We start from the raw sequence: 21,454 nt of genomic DNA on the forward strand, positions 1-21,454 counted from the left end.
ATGAAACAATAATGTGTTAGTGGCATTTTAAGGTTGCAGCTGGAGCTAATTTGAACATTCAAATGCTCATTAGATGCTTCCCAAGTCTTAATCTGCAAAAGTTAATAGCTGTCAAATCATTTTAATTGGTAGAAAAGTACTATATTTGATTCTGAAATGTAATAGAGTAAGAGTATACAGTAGAAACATTTAAATGTACTTCAGTTACATTCCACACAGACACAGTAAACCTTTCAAAACACTTTTATTTTTATCTTCTACGCCTCCCAAAATGAGAAGCTGCACAAACAACATTTCCTTGGTGAGTTTTAACAAGGCAGTGACACATGTAGCTCACTGTATGTATAGCATAAAATGAACATTGCCTTACCTGCACCAGTCTAAAAAACACTGAGATGGATCAGATGAGACCTTTACATGTAAAAAGATTTGTATGAGCTGGCTCGAGTCTCTAAAACACAACAGCGTACAACAGCATTAAATATAGCCATTTCCTTCATTCACATTGATAAAAAAAAACAAAACAAAAAAAAACATGAGCTCAAGGACAGGGAAAAAATGTTGACCTACCTTATATATTAACCCTTCTTTTAATACTCTAACCATAATATAAATGAAAGCAGGCCATAATATCTCATGCTTTATTTACATGTCACATTCAGAAATGAGGCTGTGATGGAAACAGGTGCACGTTCAGAGGACAGCTCGCCCAGACTGCTGCAGGCATGCACTGCTGCTTCCACAGAGGTTGTTCTACCGCTGTGGACGCAGTACAACGAGGTGACTTTCACTTGAGCATCACAGAGCTGTCACCAGGGGAACCAGCCATTTCCATGCTAACCAGTGCCATGGAGATCCTGCAGCTGCTCTTTGATGTAAGTGAGTGGTGACAACACACAGGGGGGAGAGAGAGGGTGGGGAGGGGAGGAGAGGGGAGGGGACCTTGGAGACTTTGCCAAGGTGGAAGCTCTGAAAAACTGTCTTCCTTTTATACCACATCCATCCACACTGAATGGACTGTACCTAGAATGCAGCAGGATGAAGTTACTACACTAATTGTGGTTGATTTGTTGTCACTTTTTTCAGTGCAGTCTCCAAATACATTTTCCATTTAACCCTCTAACAGACACCCCCGTTGTTGTGCACAAGCCTGGAAATAATGTGTCCAAAATAAAAGGTCTCTCTTCGTCAAACCTTTAGATTACAATCATAACCCTGGTCTCCTTTCAAAGGCAACTCTTTACATTTTACAACCAAGTATCAGAATGTCAGAGCCCAAAGTTACAGAGGCACAAACACAGTAGAAATGTAAGTTCTTCTTTTTTTTGCCTTGTCTATTTTTTGGCATAAAAAAATGGATTTTTAATAGATACCTTTTATGTGGCAAACACTTTGGAGCCAAAAGTCTCAACCAGTTCTGTATCAACAGCTGTTGCAATGACAAATTGATTTGAACAGATTCAATCAGGAAACTTAGAGCTTTCAATTAATGTATGATTTGTCAAGGTTGTGTGAAGACTGAGTCCAGTACAGACCAAAACACACATGAAGGAGCCAAAGTGTATTTTAAAAGCTTTATGTTGATTTTTCAGTTGTTCTTTCATTTTGAAAATCTCAGGAGGTGTTTTTTTTTTCATTATTATTGATTAACCTGCTGAGTATTTCCTTGATTAAACCTTTAGTCTGTGAAGTTTGCAAAAATAGAATTTCCGAAGTTCAGGTGACATCATTAAATCGTTTGATTTAGATATAGATTTCTTTTACTGTCGTATATGTCAAAGAATCTTCACATCTGAGACGCTACAACCAGAAAACGCTTGAAAAATGACTATAGAAATAGTTTATGAATTTCCTTCTGTCTCATTGACCCTGGGGAAAGTTTGAGATCGAAAGGATCAATAGGACATTTCAATAACTACATTCTCATGGCATCTGGATGAACTCTATGTGCTGAAGAAGGTTGTGTGATATGATCAAAAGCTCCAGGACACATTTTCTGTACAATGTGTTTGTGCTAAATTTGTGTTAAATGATCCGTGTGATCTGTGGCTGCTTGTTGTAAATGGTGCAACTAGAGATGCAGTGTGGAAATCAAATGATTTTAAAGTTATTTCTAGTCAAAATGTAACGTAGGTGATACCTGCTTAAATGTGGAATAAAAAGAATTTAAGTTTTCAGGATAAATTCTGAGAGATTTTTTCTGATGTGACTGAATCTTCAAGAATGAATCAAAACTCATCGTCCCTCTTCTTAAGAGACCATGAACACTGAGCGCTGAGTCTGGCTGCTCCTCGACAGTTTGGCCACATCATAAACAGCAGATTCAACTATTAATAAATACACAGCGGTAATGTCAAGTTAAATAACTGATAAAAGGTGCAGGATCAAGGTCAGTTTTGAAACAAATATACACATAAACTTTTTTTTTTTTTTTTAAAACCACCAGACTGAAAAGAAAAGTGATGGACAGAGGTGATGGAAGAGTGCAGACAAGAAAAGCAGATGAGATGTGGATGAAAATAAAAACTGCAGCAGAGCCACAAGTAATTATCATTTTCATTATGGATTAATTGACCAATCGACAAAATGTCCCAAAACCAGTGAAAATCAGCTTTGTTTTAGAGCTGCAGTGATTAGTTGAGTAATTGATTAGTTGGATCCAATAAAAATAGTTGGTATCTGATTACTCATTTGGGTCTTTTTTTTTTAGGGGGAAACAAACAAACAAACAAACAAACAAAAAAAAAAAAACGAACAAACAAGTGATTATTTGCTGGTTTAGTTTTCTACAATTAGAAACTGAATATTATGGGCTGCTGGACTCCAAAAATGACATTTTTCATCATTTTCTGAGACAAAATGATTAATCAAGAAAATAATGAACAGATAAATCAATAAGTGATAATAATCATTAGTTGCAGCTCCACCTCTCTTGTCCGACAAGCTCTCTACAATGCAAAGATACTCACTTTAACTCTCACAGAAGACAAGGACAGAAGTAAATCTTATATAAATCTTACATAAATTAGTTTAGGGGAATATTTGGCTTTTTTTTTTTTTGCTTTAAAAATGACTTCAACATTAAATTGATCATCAAAAGACTTGCAGATTCATTTCCTGTCAATCTGCTGATTGATTCATCAACAATAGTTTCAGCAGAGGCAAAACACTATGCTGTGATTAAGCCTGAATATTCCTTCACTTCACTGGCTGGAAGGTTCTGTACAGCCATCTCTGAACACACACACGCTCACACACACACACTCACACTCACACACTTTGACATCCATAGTTATACAAACAGGTCCTCTAACTCATTTAGCCCTGCGATACCCATCCCCCCCTCGTCCTCAGGTGAGTGGGTGATGCCATGCATATTCACTGCAGGTGCAGCAGGTGTGATTATGGCTGAAAGAAGGGAACTGAAAGCTGAACAGCTCTCCCTGCTGGTCGGACGCTGGCACTGCAGCTGCTCAAAGGTGTCGCTTAAAAGCCTGAGTAGAAAATGGCTATACATCATATAATGCTATGAGGTGTATATGGCTACCAAAATCATACGTTCCCTAACATTATATGTTTCCAGACCTGTCCTCACAGCCTTTCTTTCTTTTACCTTTTTTTTTTTTTTTTACATACTTCACCTTTTTTCATGCATCTCTGACAACAATCATGCTCTCAGGCCATTTTCCACAGCAGCATTGAACTTTTTTCTCTTCCATGTGGCGTAATCTTGTCACAAAGCCCCTTTGATCACTTACTAATCTTTGATAGGTACATAGACTTTACTATAATACTCATATTGTGCTGAATTATTTCCACCATATAAGAAAAACAAAACAAAAAAACATATGATTATCGTGTAGCGCTTTTGGGACTTACAAGATGCCAACTCTGCGTGTACCTAATGCGTCTTCACAACAGTGCGTTGAATATATTGTAAATATACTATCATATATCCTACAATATAAGCGTACAGCAGATGGTGAGTTATATATATACACAACATATCCTGGATGTTTACAAAGAGTATGGGTAACATATTTCCTTTTACAGTTTCAATATCATATTTCTTCATACACTTGACGTACACAGGAGGAGGAGTAGGTTCAACATCAACAAACGACTGTAAAATACTGTAAAAATATTGAAAAACAAGAACATTCAGGGTCTGCCTGGTGAGTGTTAAAATAGGGTTTATAGAAATGAGAGAGGCTATAAGTACAGACAAAGGTTACACGTGTTGGGATATGGCACCGGCATGAGGAGAAGGACGAAACATGACCCTAGAGGAATAACTTTGCTGCTCTCAGTTTTCGCCCTCGACGTAGTAAAAAGGCCTAAAAGAAGCTGTGCTGGATGCAGGCATGCGGATCACTGGAGAAAACAACGACATTCGGCCAAGAAGTAGAAAGAACAGAAGCACATCACGGGACAGAAGCGAAAGCAACTCGAGGAGAGATCGCCGGTTCAAGTAGAGCAAAAAAAAAACAACAACAAAAAGAAAAAAAACAAACAAACAAAAACAAAAGAAAAAGACCTCTTTTGATCAGGAGTACTGTGGACTTCTACTGATGCTGCCGCCCTCCAACTGGACGTCAGCGACTGGAGGAAAGAGGAGAGACGAGCCGCGCCGAGCTGCAGCATCTCATCGTGTTGTGTGCTGCAGCCTCGCCCTCTTCTTCATCACACTTCTTCTTCACGTGTTTGTGCACTGTCCGTAGCTGATACCGCCTTCAGTGAAATATGTGCAAGCAGGAGCTAAAAGCTGTAATGTCCCGCTCCTGTAATGGAATGTGAACACACCGTGGCGATGTGGCAAAAAAAGAGGAGCTGGAATGTAATGGCTCCGTAAAAGACCTGGTGATGTTTGACAGGTCCAGTGACTATTACGGCTCTCTGAATCAGAGAGGCGGTAACAGCTCAACTGCAGTCAAATCATCAGTCGTCTAAAATGTGATGTTTGTTTTAAAATGTGTAAACAAGTTTGGTCCCAGAACTGAGTGAAAGGTCGAGAAGAAAGGTGGGAGAACGCGGCCGGAGAGGTGCCTCCAAAGAACAAAAGGGGAGAGAAAAGGAAAGGATGCTGGATGTAGGTCCCTGTGTGGTGCCCTGTTCAATCTGTGAGCACCCCCTTTATCTCAGTGCACAGTTCAGTCTGCCACCGCACCCAGCTGTCAAAGACACCTGGCCTCTGCAGATCTGTGACCCCCCCAGCTGTTCCTCCCACCTCCTGCACCAACATCCCCGCTGGTGTCTTTTCCCAGCCGCTCTGCCAGTCACAGGATCTGCACCTCCTCTGGTAGATGAGAAGATTGGGGTGCCGGGTAGGGCGTCATGGTTGGGGGAGGGCGTGGGGTAGCAGACCCTCACTCCAGCTCCCCCGTCAAGCAGAGCTCCTGGATCTCAAATAAAAACCTATGCAGGGAGACAGCCTGCCGCTGGCAGTGCAACGCCGTGCCGCTCCCGGCGCCCCCGCCCTGTCTCACTTCTTGACGGCCTGTCGGTAGCTGTGTCTCTGGCCTTCCTGTCGGACTTTGCTGCTGCAGCCGCTGGCTTTGCTGCTGTTGGCGCCGTCCCTGGTGCTGCTGGCCTGGCTGGCCTGGCTGCTGTCCTGCAGCGTGGGGCTGGAGTGAGCCCTCTGCAGCCCGTTGTCCTCCAGGAGCTGGGACTCAAACACAGACAGGTCCTCCTCGCCGCTTCGGATTTTAGCTCGCAGCAGCATGACGTAAGTCCCGTACCGTGTTTTCTATAGAGGCGTGAGTGTGTAAGAGAGAGACAGACAATTGAGAGCTGCAGCACTGTAATAATGATTTAATGCTTCACTTACTTTCCCATTTCTTTCTTTATCTGAGTTCATCTCACCTCAAACTCCAGATACTCGTCTCGCTGGCGGTACTCTTCCAGCTCGCGACCTTTGACCTTGCGGTCAGGAGGATAAGAGCGCAGCTCGGCCAGCTCAGTGGAGATGGCTCTGAATCGAGCTTCATGGGATCTGACCTGCTCCTCCTGGAAACACAAGGTCAACACTGCCATCAGGATGGAGATGGAGGGAACGATGAAAACCTGCCTGAATAATTATTCATCTTTTATCCCACTACATGACTGACTCCCACACACACCTGTGCACCTGTTCCCAATCCTTTAATCAGCTCTCCATCATATACACCTGAATCCACGGCGACCAAAATGTTTTTATTAATGACTCATTACAAATACTGTTAATAAGATGGAGTTTGGTTTGTGTTGAATGAGAGTCTGGGTCTCACAAACATGAGACTGGCGAGTGACGGACGTCAAACACACTTTCGGTTCCTATCAAGCTTCCTATCTCCTATTCTCGTCTCCTTGTTGTGACCATCTACTTTCTTTTTGGACCCTATTGTGAACGACACAGTTCTTTCCTGTTTGAGTCCATCACCTGTATCACTGAGCTCTTATAAATACATATAATATTATTTTGTTGTTGTCATAGAGTCATGTCTCCTATGTTCCTCTGCAGCCAAAGCTGAATATTGGCTTGATATTTCTTGTATAAAATACAGTTCTATGTAATTTCTCTACGATTTCAATATTTTACATACACATATATATAACTGGTCACGTTAAAATAACATAATTTGCATAATATATCATTTCATTAGGTTGTTTCTGTATTTTTGCGTTTTTTTAAACAGTGCACTGTAGAGAGACAGGAGGCAGGAAATTAAGAGAAAAACAAGCAACAGATGTCTCCTCCAGTACACGGGACGTGTCTCAGGCCTGGTGATGCACCTTCGACATTCTTGTTATAAGAAAAAAAACGTCTTGTCAGAACTAAAACAACTAAGCTTCTCACGATGGCAGTGTGATTGCTTTCAGGGTATTTACTCAAATGTTACCTACAACCTCTTCAAAGGAGGTTATGTTTTCATCCCTGTCTGTCTGTCTGTCTGTCTGTCTGTCTGTCTGTCAGCAGGACTACGCAAAAACTACTGAGTCCATTTGCACCAAACTTGTTGGAGGGATGTGTCACAGGTCAGTGAAGAAACCATTAAACTTTGGTGTGGAAGACATTGTGACATTTCTCAGGAGATAATGTTTGGATCTTGAACTAGACAGACGTGTGTAGGATTGTTTGGTATACGCTCCACTGAATGTCACTCTAGTTTAATTTGTGTCTTGGGCTGAAGTAAACAGACCTCTGAATGTATTTAAAATCACATTTCACAACAGTTTGACATGAGGAATGAAATATCTGAAATCAGTGCCAGTAGTGGTCATTAGTAATATATTACAGTGTTTATTCGAGTGTTTATTCATGAAATTTTAATTTTAATTGTAATTACTCTGCCTTTATATTATGAAAAGTTATGTGTCAACGCCTATTGGAAATGGCGGCACAGCACGGATCATTGTTCTTATTTCACAGGGTCCTTGACTTGACTCGGACCAGATTTAATCCCCTCCAGGACCCAGCTGTGAAGCAGCTGTTAACATAACGTTACCTCAGACAGCTTTGACATCGTCCCCGGCAGCAGCGGCCGGCTGAACTTCTTCTGAGAGCCGATGGCTGCTGGGAAAGGAGGAGCCGAGAACATGGTGGCCACTGTGTTGATCCGTGTGATCCAGGACTGCATCTGCTCCGCGTTCCTGTGACACAAAGACACACAACAGACATATCTTCAGCTCCAAAGCACATGCAGTAGGTACAAACACACTTATCAGTTCCCCTCTCACAGCAGCACGCGGCTAACTTACAACATCAAAGGAATAATTATCAGGAAATGCAGCCTTGCTGTTGACAAAGAAATTATTTTGGAGCCAATTAATCCATGAGAGAAAAGGGCCTGTTTTACACTAACAGACCCATTAGGGGCCCATGAGGAAATTCAGATTGAATCAGACAGCCTTGCTTAAATCCCACGGGAGGAAGAGAGAGATAGAGACAAAGAGGAGAGAGGAAGAAAGAGGAGAGAGACTCAGAGAGGGGTACAGTATCTGGGACAAATGCATGCTGCAACTGGAGCACAGAGCCTGTCCTCCTGGGGGCTGAAACATGTGGCCACTCATGTGCCACTTCCTGGATGCTGCTAACACACACACACACACACACATACACACACACATACACACCCACACACAAACCAACAACACACACCTTCACCTTGCTCTTCACATGCAGCATACTGTACGTCCTGTTCAACATCTGTGTGTGTGTGTGTCATTGATCCGTGTGCTCACAGCATGTGTTCTGCACACCGTGGGCCACATGTGCACAGCTGGCCACACATGCTGTTAATTGAGATTGGATGCTCAGCTGTGATCAACCATATGGCCAAAAGTATGTGGACACCGTAGTGTTACACTCATGTCATTCCACAACTATGATCATTAATCTGCTGCTGTAACAGAACCACTCTCCTGGTTTTCCATCTCTCCACCAGATGTTGAACCTGCTGCAGAGGTTTTGTCGAATTCAAGAGCATCATTGAGTCCAGCACAGATGTTGGGTGATAAGGTCTGGGGTTGAGGTTACGGCTCAGGGCAGGCCAGACTTTGTGCACGAGGACCAGTGTCCCCCAAAAGAGATCTGAGCTCCCCAGAGCAATGTTACAATGAATTATATAAGAAATCCTAATTAAAATCTAATGTCTTATCATCTGTAACGTGTGTACAGCTCTGCTTTTATCTGCTGTCAGTAAGGCCCGTAACAATCGATCCAGACGTGTGCAGGTTGTTTTTTAATTCATCGCTGCTCATAAACTGTTTCCATGTATTTTTTTTTTTTTTGTGCACCTCTGCGTAATTATTGTTCGTGGATTTGGTCTCAGATCAGCGATTCTCGACAACCGGCTGCAGGAGCTCACGTCCCGACAGTGAATCCAGTTCAGCTGCCGCTCTCATCATTTCTGCCAAATAAAGCTGAGTAGTCTGTCAGTCAGCATGAAGTAACCTGCAGCTTTCTCCTTGATGTCAGCCACAAAACAAGATTTTAGAGCAGGATCAAAGTGCCCTGAAATAGTACACCCTCCCATCCCGGGTTTTTTTTTTTGATGCAGTGACACATGAAATGAAACTAGAAACAGGCCTAAACTTCTCACTAAGTCGTGCGTCTTTTTATTTCTCTTCTTAATATTTTGTATTACAAAGACTCTTTTTAGAGGCAGATGAATCCGGAGGTCTGATCTGACCCTGAGAGCCACAGTGTAATTCAAACAGATATTATCATGTTGAAACAGGAAAGAGACAACGACAAACTGTTCATACAAGTCGTCTGTCTCCAGTAAGATGATTTCTTAAACCAGGTACATTTAATCCAGGATTAGACAAACCTGCGAGAAGAGTGCAGACTCCTTTTGTTAGTTATTTGTTTGGGAGCGAGACGGGAACGTTAGGGAAGAGAGGAAGGGGAAGACATGCAGCAAAAGGCCTCAGTTGGAATTGAACACGTCACTTTCCCCCACATGATGTTTGAATGTCTCGTTGCTCTGTCCGTCTCCAAAAGTCAGGTCAGGGGGAGGGAATAGATCTGATCTCTTAAATGCGTGTACAAGTACTGATTGTTTGCTGTAGCATTAAATTTGACCTTAATTAGAAATGATAAACAATGAAACACACCTTAGACCATAAAATACACACGAGGATATTGTACAGGGGTGTCCACATACTTTTGACCACACATTGTTTGGATAGAAGTCAGACGCTGTGCAGGCGCACCTGCACACACGCTGTAAACTGTGTGAGTGGATAATCGCACAGCGTTTAGTGTTTGTGTGCACTCTGTGATTCTCTCCACATGATGTCAGCTCAGCGAGGAGCAGTAACTGGGACTCACGGTGCCTGGAAGAGATACACCCTCCAGTCGGCGGTGCGCAGGTAAAACACGTTGGGCCTCTTGCTGTAGTCTGAAGCCTTCATGGCCAGAGAGTGATGGATGGACACGGCGTTCTTCAGGTCCTCGTCAGACAGCTGCTTATCAGGCCTGTACTCCCCCTGACAGGACAATTACAAATTAGAAATGGTTGCTATGGTGAACGCACAAGGGTCTTAAGACTTATTAAAGTTGGTGAACTGACTAAGGACATTCAGTGTTTTTATTGGAGCAGTGGGAGGAGGGTGAAGACGCGCTAGCAAACATTAGCACGGCAACCATCCCTATTGAATTCAACTGAGGAGCAAAAACCTGGAAGTTATTGCAGATGTTTACAACTGCAATAACTGGATTAATATGGAGTTCTGCGTTCCCCCTCAGATGGATTTAAAACTGATCCAGTGCTGGAATGGAGAACAGTACAGCTGGGACCTGAGTTTCAGAACCAATAACTTGAAGATGAGAATGAGAAATGCACAATGTCATCATCAGCAGATCACTATCTGCATCTTTGATTTGGCATAGGTTTGACGCAACCTGAGTTCGGGGGAACGGCGAATCGAACCGCCAACCCAGGATTCAGCAGCCAACCTGCTCTACCACCTGAATAAGACAATAAATACAAACCAGGTTGTTTCCATGAAAGAAATATAAACTTCCCTGAACTTTTCACAAACTTCCATTGAGAAGAGTAAAAAATATTGTAAAAAGTAAAATCTACATTCATTCATTGTGATGCTGCTGGTTTGACTAAAGGACAAATAATCATTATAGCAAATCACGTAAACAAAAAGCTAGTAGAAGTAATTTTTATCATTCTTTGATCATACATGACCAAGTTTAGTGAAGTTTAGGCCTGGGCTTAGTTTTAAGTTTTTCAATGTTTGTGCTTTTTGCTCTCTCTCTCTCTCTCTCTCTCTCTCTCTCTCTCTCTCTCCCAACCCAACCGGTCGAGGCAGATGGCTGCCCACCCTGAGTCCGGTTCTGCTCAAGGTTTCTGCCTCTTAAAAGAAAGTCTTTCCTTTCCACTGTCGCCTAGTGCTGCTCTTGGTGGGAATTGTTGGGTCTCTGTAAGTAACATTATAAAGAGAAGGTGTAGACCTGCTCTATTTGGAAAGTACCTTGAGATAACTTATGTTGTGAATTAGTGCTATACAAGTAAAAATTGACTTGACTTAAAAATCCTCCTATTTCTACCCCTCAGTTTGGAGAATGCTATTATGCTATTATAAATAAGAGGCTGACTCGACATTCAACGCCAACTTTTCAGTACTCGACCTTTTGCTTCACATAGATTTTGGTCATCACATAAAAAGCACTGTGGCTGGATACAGCTCCGCTGTGTCACTACAGGCTCATTCTCGAGCAGATGGTCTGTTTTCTCTCCATACAGGAGGAAGTTGGAGCATCAGTGGCCTGTGACGCTGGCAGAGGTTGCCCCTCATCAAAGCCAGGCCCACCACTGCGCATGGCTCCTCTGCTCATTGCCAGGGCCTGACTGGCTGAGGACATTATGTAATAACACTTCTAAGACATGTAAACAGGAAACAGGCGCCAAAATAAAATGACTCCCCAAGATAGACTGTTTTAAAAAGCCGTGATTGCAAACATTAACATAAAGCCTTACAGGAGACTGTGTGTGGGCAGGTCACGTGATAGTGAAGAACATATTTGTTTGGTTTCTACTGTGAGGATGAAGATACACCTTCTGGTTTGAAAGTTAACCAGAATGTTTATGGAGATGCAGTCACCTGTTATTTACAGTAAAAGGTTGAATAATGAATATCAAGCAAATGTTACATATTACTTCTCACACAAACATTTTATATATACACATAAAATATACTCTGAACTACTTACCTTTTGCAGGTAGAGAATTAACCCTTTCAGGATGACGTAGAAGGTCTTCCACCCTCTTTTCCCTCTTGGTGCTTTGAGGAGGAGAAAACATGTTCACATTAAACCTGTAGTAATATACACACATATGTATATATATATACCTATATATAATTTTTTTTTTTAATTTGCACTAATACAAGCAGCATAAAAACTTATAGCAGAAGTGTATGCATTTGATCTCTCTCCAATGATGAGTAAAAACTATGTAAAAAACATGACGCAAAATCAGAGACACGTAGAATAAACAGAGCATCATGTTCTGCTTATATACAACATGTACCATAATCTACATTGTCGTACCTGTAGTGGGAACTCTAACATGTTCCATATTATCTTGAGTTAAATCCAAACTAAATCCAACTTTGTTGTGAATTAAACCACTGCACTGTACAAGTCCAGGAGGCAGAGGGTTTATTTGAAGCATGTCACGGTATTCTTATCCTAAAGTTACATCTCACACTGGTCTATTATCGACTTGATGTTCTATTTCTATTAATACTAACATGCCATCACCCAGTCAGAAGCTTGTTTCAATCTGATTTTGCAGCTCTACACCCTCCTAGTGCCCCGATCTTCCTAAAGTCTATAGCAAAGATATATGCACCTATATTGTTAAAGCTATGATACACTGTTCAAAATACACAGAAACCGCTGTATGAATTTCAATAATATCAGAATGTATATACCGTGTGATAACATTTGGTATTTGTTATTTGTGTTTAACTGGCTGTTACATCTCTTTTTATCCATATAGACTGATCCAGCAGCTGATTTATGTGTTATGTAAGTTGGAGAAACCGTATTCACACTGACAGTGAAAACATAGACGTTTGATCGGATCACAGCTGATTCAACAGAGCAGTCGATGTGAACGTGGAACTACGAGTGTGAAACTGGTTATGACACAGGACTTTGGAAAACTGCTCCCTGATTGGTCAGAACGCAAAGATGAGGATTTAATGGAGATGCATTAAAATCAAAAGGAATTTCATGTAGCAGAGGATTGTGGGGATATTGCCTTTTCTTCTGTTTGGACTTAATATTTATTGTCGGCCTAAACAGAGCAGTCAGTGTGTATTTGGTGCTTTTGGTGAGAAGATGTCGAAAGCTTCTGTTTAAAACTACATTTCATTGAAAACTTCAACTCCTGCAATAACTGGCTTGTTTTTTGGCAACTTGGAGTCAAATTTCTGCTTCCAGTAGTTACAGAGCAACATGGTGATTAATGTGGAGTCCTGTTTGTGTCCAACTGAGGAATCTAAGATTTTATTATTCAATTTATGAGATTGGGGATGTATGCTGCAAAGCAAGATCAATTAAAGGTCCCATAGAGTCTAAAGGTAGATGTCCATGTGTTGATTATGTGTGTGATTATAAAGCAGGTCTAGGTTCTGTATTAATACTGTGAAAGTATCAAAGCGTTCAGTCCACAGAGAAATGCACACAGCAAACCCCAGCTGAGTGTTTTACCTGAAATCTGCTACATTTTTATTGCATCACTCAGAAAACAATCAGCCAATCAGAAGAGAGGCTCAGAGCCTCCTCTCTTCTGATTGGAGAGAAGCCTGAGAGAGGAGATGTAAAACTACACTGAGATGGTTTTTGGTTCTTAAAAACACAAATAGATCTTCTTATGGATCAACACTTCAAATAAAACACAGAAGAAGAGGAGAATATGGGACATTTAAGCAAATTTTAGTTTCAGAGCAGCTACTGTGTGACCTGTGAGGTGAGATTTTTTTCTGTCAGTTGCTATGGAAAAATGTTCTCACCTCATGAAAGAGGGAAAAAAACTGAATCTGTTGTCCATCACCTGGCCTACATACTCTGTTGGTTCACATCACGAAAAAGGTCACAGTCTGATTGAGTGAGAGTGTCTGAGTCGTACTTCTCTTGCCGTCTGAGTCGGCGTGGACTTTGCGAACCAGGAACCCGTTCTTGTACAGCAGCATTCCCGACGGCTGCGTCTCTTCCTCCGACAGGGGCTTCCCGCTGCTGCCCACCCTCTTCATGGACTTGGAGGTGTTGGAGTCGCACAGGCTGTCCCCCAGCTCCGAGAACGACTTCCGCAGCTCTTCCTCGTCACTATGGAGACAAAATAAATAAATAAATAAATGAATAAAAAAATGAAATACACAGACTCCATGGTGATCAACACTTATGTGTCATGTCTCATTAGCAACGTGAACAAACACATCATCATTCATCCTGTCCATTTGCCTCTCAGTCTGTGGTTGTTACACGTGGAACAAGAGGTCCAGAGATTTCACACTCTCACTGGGAAACTTTTATGTCGCACAGTAACACATGAGTAACACCGCCGTCTCCTGCCGGTGCCTCTGCAGAGCTTTTGTTGCACAAGACGTTTACAAAGCGCCGTGTATCTGGGGGGGGGGGGCCTGAGTGAATGAAAGCGTCTTCTTCTTCAAAGCTTTAAGTGTGTGTTTTCCTCTCTCCCTGTGCTCGTCTCCTGCTCTCCTGAGGAGACGTCCACTCTCCTTGATCGAAAACGCACAGCAGCAAAAAGAGTGACACCATCTATCTTGTTCCAGCCCAGCGAGGTGAAAAACAGGGGCATCTTTACCGGGGGAGGGGGGGGCAGCTTCTCTCAGAGACGCAGACACATCACAGTTACTCTTCCTCACAAGGAGCCTCATAGAGGTGAGACAGGAAGGTTTTCATTGCAACAGATAAATGAATCTTTACAGCAGCAGTTCCCAACCTTTTCCAACTCATGGCGCACTCTCAAAAATGTTGGTGGCCCACATCTGACGTTTTCATTTTAATCATCACAATAACAGGACTGAAGTGAGAGCAGGGGAAGCTCAGTTTTTCTCCTTTGTTTGACAGAGGAGAGATCACTTGGTCGATTCAGCACCTGTCTCTTGACTTTTTCTTTTTCTTTCTTCCTGTTGCTAACCAGCTCTCTGTTTTGATACTCCAGGATGCTTTCTCTCATCTTATCCCAGTGACAGGCCTTCTCATACATTTTAAAATGTTTTTAAAGATCATATTGTTTCAAAATATTACACTTTTAGTTTTGCAAATGATTTGTCGGCCCACTTGCAATATCATCGCGGCGGTTGGGAACCACTGCTTCACAGGGAGGGAGAGGGAGGGAGAATACCACAGCAACACCAGAATAACACAACAGACAAGATGACTCTTGACTTATAGGACAATATTGATGGAAAAGGCCTCATTTAAATTTGAGGGATTGCTGTTAGTAATCGTCTGTTTTTCGTGGTTTCTGAGCGACATCATCGGTGAGGTGAGCCTGAAATGACAGAGTTTATGAGGAGATCAGGATGAAAAGTCTCAAAGGTTAGTGAGTTAACGAGCTGCAGTGATCTGGTCGGAGCTAAGGCTGTTGTGGCAGAGCAGCTCACTGTGCTGCTTGTCTGATGAATATTTGAAGAGGGTTTAGATCAGGGGTCGGCAACCTGCGGCTCCGGAGCCGCATGCGGCTCTTTCATCCTTATCCTTATCTGTGTTAGTTCTTTTTTTTAGATTTTAGTTCTAAATTGGAAGATTATTGTGATCTTGAAATATTAAAATAAAATTATATTTTATCATTTTTCATCGCTCAAAATAAACGTCACACTCGGGGAAGCCGGTATACCCGCCGAAACGCCGTCCATTTGTCGAGACTTTCAACCCTTCCTGTCGATCTTCGGATCCACATATGTATGTGAGCAGCTATTCTCCACTATGATTCATGGGATGAAAGAGCCGCATGCGGCTCCGGAGCCGCGGGTTGCCGACCCCTGGTTTAGATTCTGGGTTTGGGGACAGCAGATAGAGCAGCAGACTGATGCTGTGGATGGATGAAGACGTGTCATGTTATTATTATGGTTATACATTTCCAAAGATAAAACAGAGTCTCTTTTCCTGACCCTGTGTGTCTGATCAATAATACTGATTGAATCCTACAGTTTGTCAGGAGTGAACATCTGTCTGTTTTACAGTAATGTAGCACATCTGGCAGATATCCAGGGTGTGGTATATTCTGAGGAAACAGCAGGATTTTCACACAAGTTAATGTTATGGATATAAAAGCCAGAGTGACTGAGTTTGAGCTCAACAGCATCACATTAGTTTTTTATCTTCGTAAAGCTCTTTGTAATCTAGGCTGCAGGTAAGTTCTGTATGAATAAACTTTTTTATTACTATAAATAAGAAAATTCTTACTTTACCCTGACACTGTTGTTGTTCACCTGTCATGTTGTCATGTTATTTTATTCCCCCCTTTTTTCACAGGGTTTGGTTTGAATAGGAGGAACACATCATCTCCTTTTGTCTTTTTAATTCTTTTGTATATTTATTCATTCTCCTTCCTCTTTTGTCTCTGTTCAGATTTGACATTTTTCAGGACAAACCAGTGGCTTGTCTACAACTTGTCTGCGTTATGAACATTTTCTAGTGTAGCATCTGTCCAGAGTAGTTATTTCACCACCTAAAAACTCCACTGCAGACAACGAATACAAAACATGACAGCTAATACAAATGAAGTGGAGATATCCTTTCGGTTATAAAACTTAAAGAGGGAGAGGAGTGTGTAACTCTGAATCCAGGTCACTTAATGTTCAAACTGCAACACTGGCAGCTCTCAGATTTGAATGAAACTGACCAGACTCCGTTCTTCATTAGAGGAGTTTTCGGATGAAGAGTTGTGGACTGAAGTCTTCATCGCTCATTAGAAACAGGCCTGGAGGAGCCATCTCTGAAAATGAGGAATCCGATGAGCTGCTGAGTGCTGCCTGTCTCTGACTGCAGCTTTATGTCGAGCTAACTACTCTCGTGTGTGTGTGTGTGTGTGTGTGTGTGTGTGTGTGTGTGTGTGTGTGTGTGTGTGTCTTTCCCGGAAAAGACTGTTAGACTAGTCTTTTCTAACTCTCTAACCAAAACGTGAACAGTAACACTGTGTTTTTGTTTATTATATGAGTTTTTCATTGTGATCTGTGTTTCAGTTATGTTTTTATTTCATATTCATGTCTACTTGCTCATTTTTCTGTTTTAATGTGTTGTTGTGGGCCCCTTTGTATGTTGATTTGTTTTATTTATTTTAATTACAGTTTCATCACAAATTTCAAATGTTTTGTCAACTAATTTGGTTATTTTCTAAATCTTACTGCTCATTATTATCTGTTTTTATTTGTTTTATTACAGTTTTACATGTTTTATCATTTAATTTTGTTTTTATCTGGCTGTATATTCTTGTCTAGTGTATTTCCTATAAGTTATTATAGTTCCTATAAGTTTTATCTTATATTCATGTCAACTAGCTCCATTTTTATCATTTTATTACCATTTTATAAAGTATTTTTCATCCAATTCTCTATAAATGTTTGTTTATAAATGTTAAACCTCTGTTTTTGAGTAATGCTGCACGTAAAAATATATATTTAACAATATACTGAAGTGTTAGAGTATGGGTTTGTATTTGAATGAAAGACAATATTAACAACACACGTAGCTGCAGCAGTGATAATCCCATTCTCCTCTCAATAATCCCCCACAAAGCGCTGTATCTATTCTCTTAGTGTTTTTAAAGGGATTTGTCACATTAGCAGATGATCGATGCCTCGGGCTACAACAGCAACTGTCTCTGCATCTGCCCGGTGAGGTAACACGGCAATTCCACTTGTTACCTCACCAGGCGGCACCCATGCAAAAGTTCAGTCTGAAAATAGAAAAATGGCTGGATGCCGAACCCCCCCGAGACTACGCTATGAGTAACCAACAGTACATAACAGCAGTTAACCCCATGCAGGAGCCAGAGAGAAAATGTGAGGCGGAGACGGAGCCAATGAGCATGTAGCCTGTTGCCTGGTAACTGCCGGGCTGCCTGAATCCCTTTCTACACAGAGACAAAGTGGAGGAGCTGGAGAGAAGGGGGGGATGGAGAGAGGAGAGAGAAAGAGAAAGGGGGGGTAGAGAGGGAGGAAAAAGAAACATAGCTCATCCTTCTCAGATGGCAGAACATCATCAACATAATATGAGTGAGAGAGGAAACGAGGAGAGGAGAGGAGAGAAAGAAAGCAAAAAAGAAAGGAAGGGGGGAAGGGGAGGGGAGAAACAATATAACAGATGAATGGAAAGGAAACAAAAGGCAGGGAAAAGAAAAAAGAAAGAACAGAAAAGAAAGATAAGAAAAAGAGAGGAAAGCAAAGAAATAAATTAATAAAGAGCAAAGAAATGAAAGAAAAATTGGGGAAGGAGAGGAAAAGTAAAGCAAAGAAATAAATAAAAATATAGGAATAAAAAGGAAAGAAAGTGAAAGAAAAGAAATGAAGGTAAAGGAAAAGAGAGAAAGAATATAAACAAGAAGAGGAGAGGAGATGAAAATAAAGGACAGAATTGTAGGAATGAAAAGGAAAGGAAAGGAAAGGAAAGGATGTTGATGTCACCTGCTGGGTTGGGGTTATGTTGGGCTCTTTGTGCTGAGGTTGCTGCATCAGCAGCCAATAGAAACAGATTTGCTCTGTCACCTGTGTCACTGAGTCTCTGCACCAAAAACACAAAAACACTCCAGACACAGTGAAGTGAAAGAGGACAGTAACTCATCCACACACATCCTCTTGTCCATGACAAAGCTTCTCCTCATTCACACAGGCTGCAGTGTTAGTTCTTTTTTTACCTTCATACCATCCACATAACAGCTGATTTATTTATTTATTTAAATAAGAGAACAAAGCGTTATAATCTAATATGTGGATAGTGTTAAATTGGGCTGGATATTTTTTTGTTAGTACCAGGATATACCTGAGTTTTACAGATACCAAATTGATCAGTTTTTTCCCTACCTTTTACTTGGAGAGATGTGCATTTACATTCATAAGTCATACCTTTAAAAGTTTATGCTGTTTATAAACTTGTTTATCTACAGAAACTACTTTTCGCTTCACAAAAGAAGCCAAAGTTCTGAAATGGAAAATGCTGCCAAAACACAAGCAGACACACAAGAACTTTGCTTAGATAAAACAAACAAACAAAAATGTTTGTGCAGGTTTCAATACTCAGGGTGACAGACATATTTCTGTCAGTGTTCCGGGCGATGTCTGGCTCTACTGTTTAATGTCAGGCGATGCTCTCTGCTGTAGGTGAGGGGGGATGATTAGAGGCACAGAGGGAGGAGGAGAAAAGGGGATTAGCGGAATAAAAGGACTAATAGAGCAAATGGGTCTTCACTCCACGTACAGCAGGCTCCAATCTACACTCATCATCTTCACATCTTCATCCTGCTCTACCTGCTTTCTATCTCCGACTTGTTGCGTCTCTCTGTGCCCACCACCTCTCTCCCTCTGCTCTCCACCCCCGCTCCGAAGCAACGAGGAAGCATGCGTGTACTGTATATGTCTGTGCTGTATGTGTGTGTGTACGTGTGTGTGTGTAAGTGAAGAACATGTGGGTGCCTCTAACTGCAGTTGAGAGCAGCCGTGTGCGTGCCTTTCTCTGTGGGGGTGTGAAATAACATCCCTGGCCCGTGTTTTTTGTGTTATCTTTCAAACACACACCTGTGTGTGAGATGCACATGCCTGATTTCACACACACACACACACACACACACACACACACACACACACACACACACACACACACACACACAATCTGTATTCATTAAATCACAACACGCAGTTTGTTTTAGTGTCTGAAAATCACACCTCGATCGCAGGCCTTGGGCTACACTCGGAGGTGACGGAGAGTAGTTCTCTTTTTTAAACCTCAATCTGGGAGTAAATTAATAAATCGACGCTGAGGCTGACCTATTTATAGAAAGGAATAGAGCAGAATAGAATATATGCAATTTCAAACCGAAAAAATTTCCCATCAAGAGACGCACAGGCAGCAGAATCGACGCAGACGTGAGGTCTATCTGTCACAGGGTGTTAGTGAACCTGTGTTGTGAACTCAAGTCAATGAGTCTGCAAGTGAAAGAACGTCCTCAGTGTGATGAAATATGCATCAGCCGAGCAAGTGGGGTGTGAAAGTGGTGGCAAAAAGTGACACTGTGCTTCGCTTCTCGCAGCAGAACTCCAGCACAGACAGAATTTAGTCTGTTCCCAGTGATCTCGGCCAGCTGAGATATTTAAAAAAAAAAAATGAACGTGTGCAACTATCTGCCAAAAAAAACAAACAAAACACACACAAAAAAATAAAGCAGACTCCTGTGAGCTGAATCTCTTAATCTGTAATTCATTTTTGTTCGGAGATGGATTCTCCTTTTGCTTGATGGTGTTTACGTGTCTAAAAATGTCTCCTCTCCTCTCCCCGTCCCGCCGTGGCCTCGCCGCGCGGTGTTTAAATAGCCGTCTATATGTCAGCGGAGATGTTTGAACTGGATTGCCTGCCTCTCTGTGGATCTCCTCCTCGATCTGCTCCTCTGACCACTTTTACTCAGCTGCTTCGGGAGCTGCCGCTGCCGCTGCTGCTGCTGCTGCTATTTTTGGAAAGGTAGTGGGAGGCTGTGGTCACACCTTTGTACAGGATGCAGGTAAAGAGCCATTTAAAACGAGTTGCCTTTGTCTCTCTCTCTCTCTCTCTCTCTCTCTCCTCTCTGTCTTTCCTTGCGTTTCATGTTCACATGTATCTACACACACATTCATACCAATGCGTATATCTACACGTACAGTACATCTATCAGTGAGCGTATGTGTGTGTGTGTGTGTGTGTGTTTGCTGCTGAGAGAACGCAGGGAGGAAAGAGCAATGCGGTAGCTATGGAGTCGTATCCATGGTGCCATCGCCATGGCAACAAAGCTTGGAAAGCCGGTGACTTAATTGGCATCGCTGAGGCACTCTGAAACTGTGATCCAGAATAGCAACCCTTGACACACTAATGTTTCCTTCACATGCCAGACAACACGCACGTCATTAATGAGGAAGCTAACAAGCTAATCAATATCCCTCATTATTTCCCTTTAGGACAATGTGTGTGTGTGTGTGTCTCTGTGTGTGTGTGTGTGTGTTAATCACTTACAGTGTCCATTGAAGCTTCTGATTCTTGATGGAGTTGTAGAGAGCCTGTGGAGGTAAACAAAAATAACATTTCAGATACGCACGACAAACAGCAGCTGCGTGCTCAGGTGGAGGTCTGATCAGATATTAGAGGGCGGGCAGGTGTGTTGTGGTTCTCTGGAAGGCTGCGCAGAGCGAGCTGGCCTCATTCAATAAAAGACAGAGAAATGTCATCCCCCTTCTCTCGCTGCTCAAACTGCCCTTTGCCTGAGCTTAACTCATTTTCTTCACCTAACAATCCATCAATCACCCAATCAGTCAGCCGCCACCACTACATCAGTTACGAAGCCATTATCCACCACGCAGCCGGCCCGTCGATGGATAGACCGGCCGATCGATCTGCCAATAAATAATTTAGAGTTTGACGCGGATGCATTGATCCGCACGGACCAAATTAAGTTACAGCTTAGGAACATGAACAACAACACAACAGTGAAAAAACAACACATGATGAGGACAGTGCACGTCATTTTCTATAGGCTGCAGTGAGGAAAGAATGTTGCCACCGACGTTAATAATCAGTTCATCTTTCGACTAACCTTTCAAGCAACTATTTGAAGATGTGAGCTTGGACATTTTCCATGTTGTCAGACATTTTACAGACTCTAAGTGATTAATCATTTAATCATTTAAAAAGAACAACTAACGAATTAGTTAAATGCAGTGTTGGAAGTAAAAAGAAACACTA

At 41.9% G+C, this 21,454-nt stretch overlaps 1 protein-coding gene across 5 annotated transcripts in view; it reads right to left on the bottom strand.

Moving 5' to 3' along the window:
- Window positions 1–227: 227 nt before the first annotated feature.
- The window catches only part of LOC130162213 (PH and SEC7 domain-containing protein 1-like), a 76,993-nt gene continuing 55,766 nt past the window's right edge, over window positions 228–21,454 (bottom strand). For 4 of the 5 annotated variants that reach the window (XM_056365824.1, XM_056365825.1, XM_056365827.1 and 1 more), the window contains 7 exons: window positions 20,729–20,772; window positions 13,638–13,834; window positions 11,711–11,781; window positions 9,815–9,972; window positions 7,485–7,629; window positions 5,863–6,006; window positions 228–5,746 (listed from right to left, as the gene is read on the bottom strand). In XM_056365824.1, coding sequence (XP_056221799.1) covers window positions 5,483–5,746; window positions 5,863–6,006; window positions 7,485–7,629; window positions 9,815–9,972; window positions 11,711–11,781; window positions 13,638–13,834; window positions 20,729–20,772 — 1,023 coding nt within the window. In that variant the 3' untranslated portion in view covers window positions 228–5,482. Of the gene's footprint in view, window positions 5,747–5,862; window positions 6,007–7,484; window positions 7,630–9,814; window positions 9,973–11,710; window positions 11,782–13,637; window positions 13,835–17,957; window positions 18,847–20,728; window positions 20,773–21,454 lie in introns of those variants that run through there. The other variant, XM_056365826.1, reaches the window with a different exon arrangement.

This window comes from Seriola aureovittata, chromosome 21, assembly GCF_021018895.1.
Source record: "Seriola aureovittata isolate HTS-2021-v1 ecotype China chromosome 21, ASM2101889v1, whole genome shotgun sequence".
NCBI classification, from domain to species: domain Eukaryota; kingdom Metazoa; phylum Chordata; class Actinopteri; order Carangiformes; family Carangidae; genus Seriola; species Seriola aureovittata.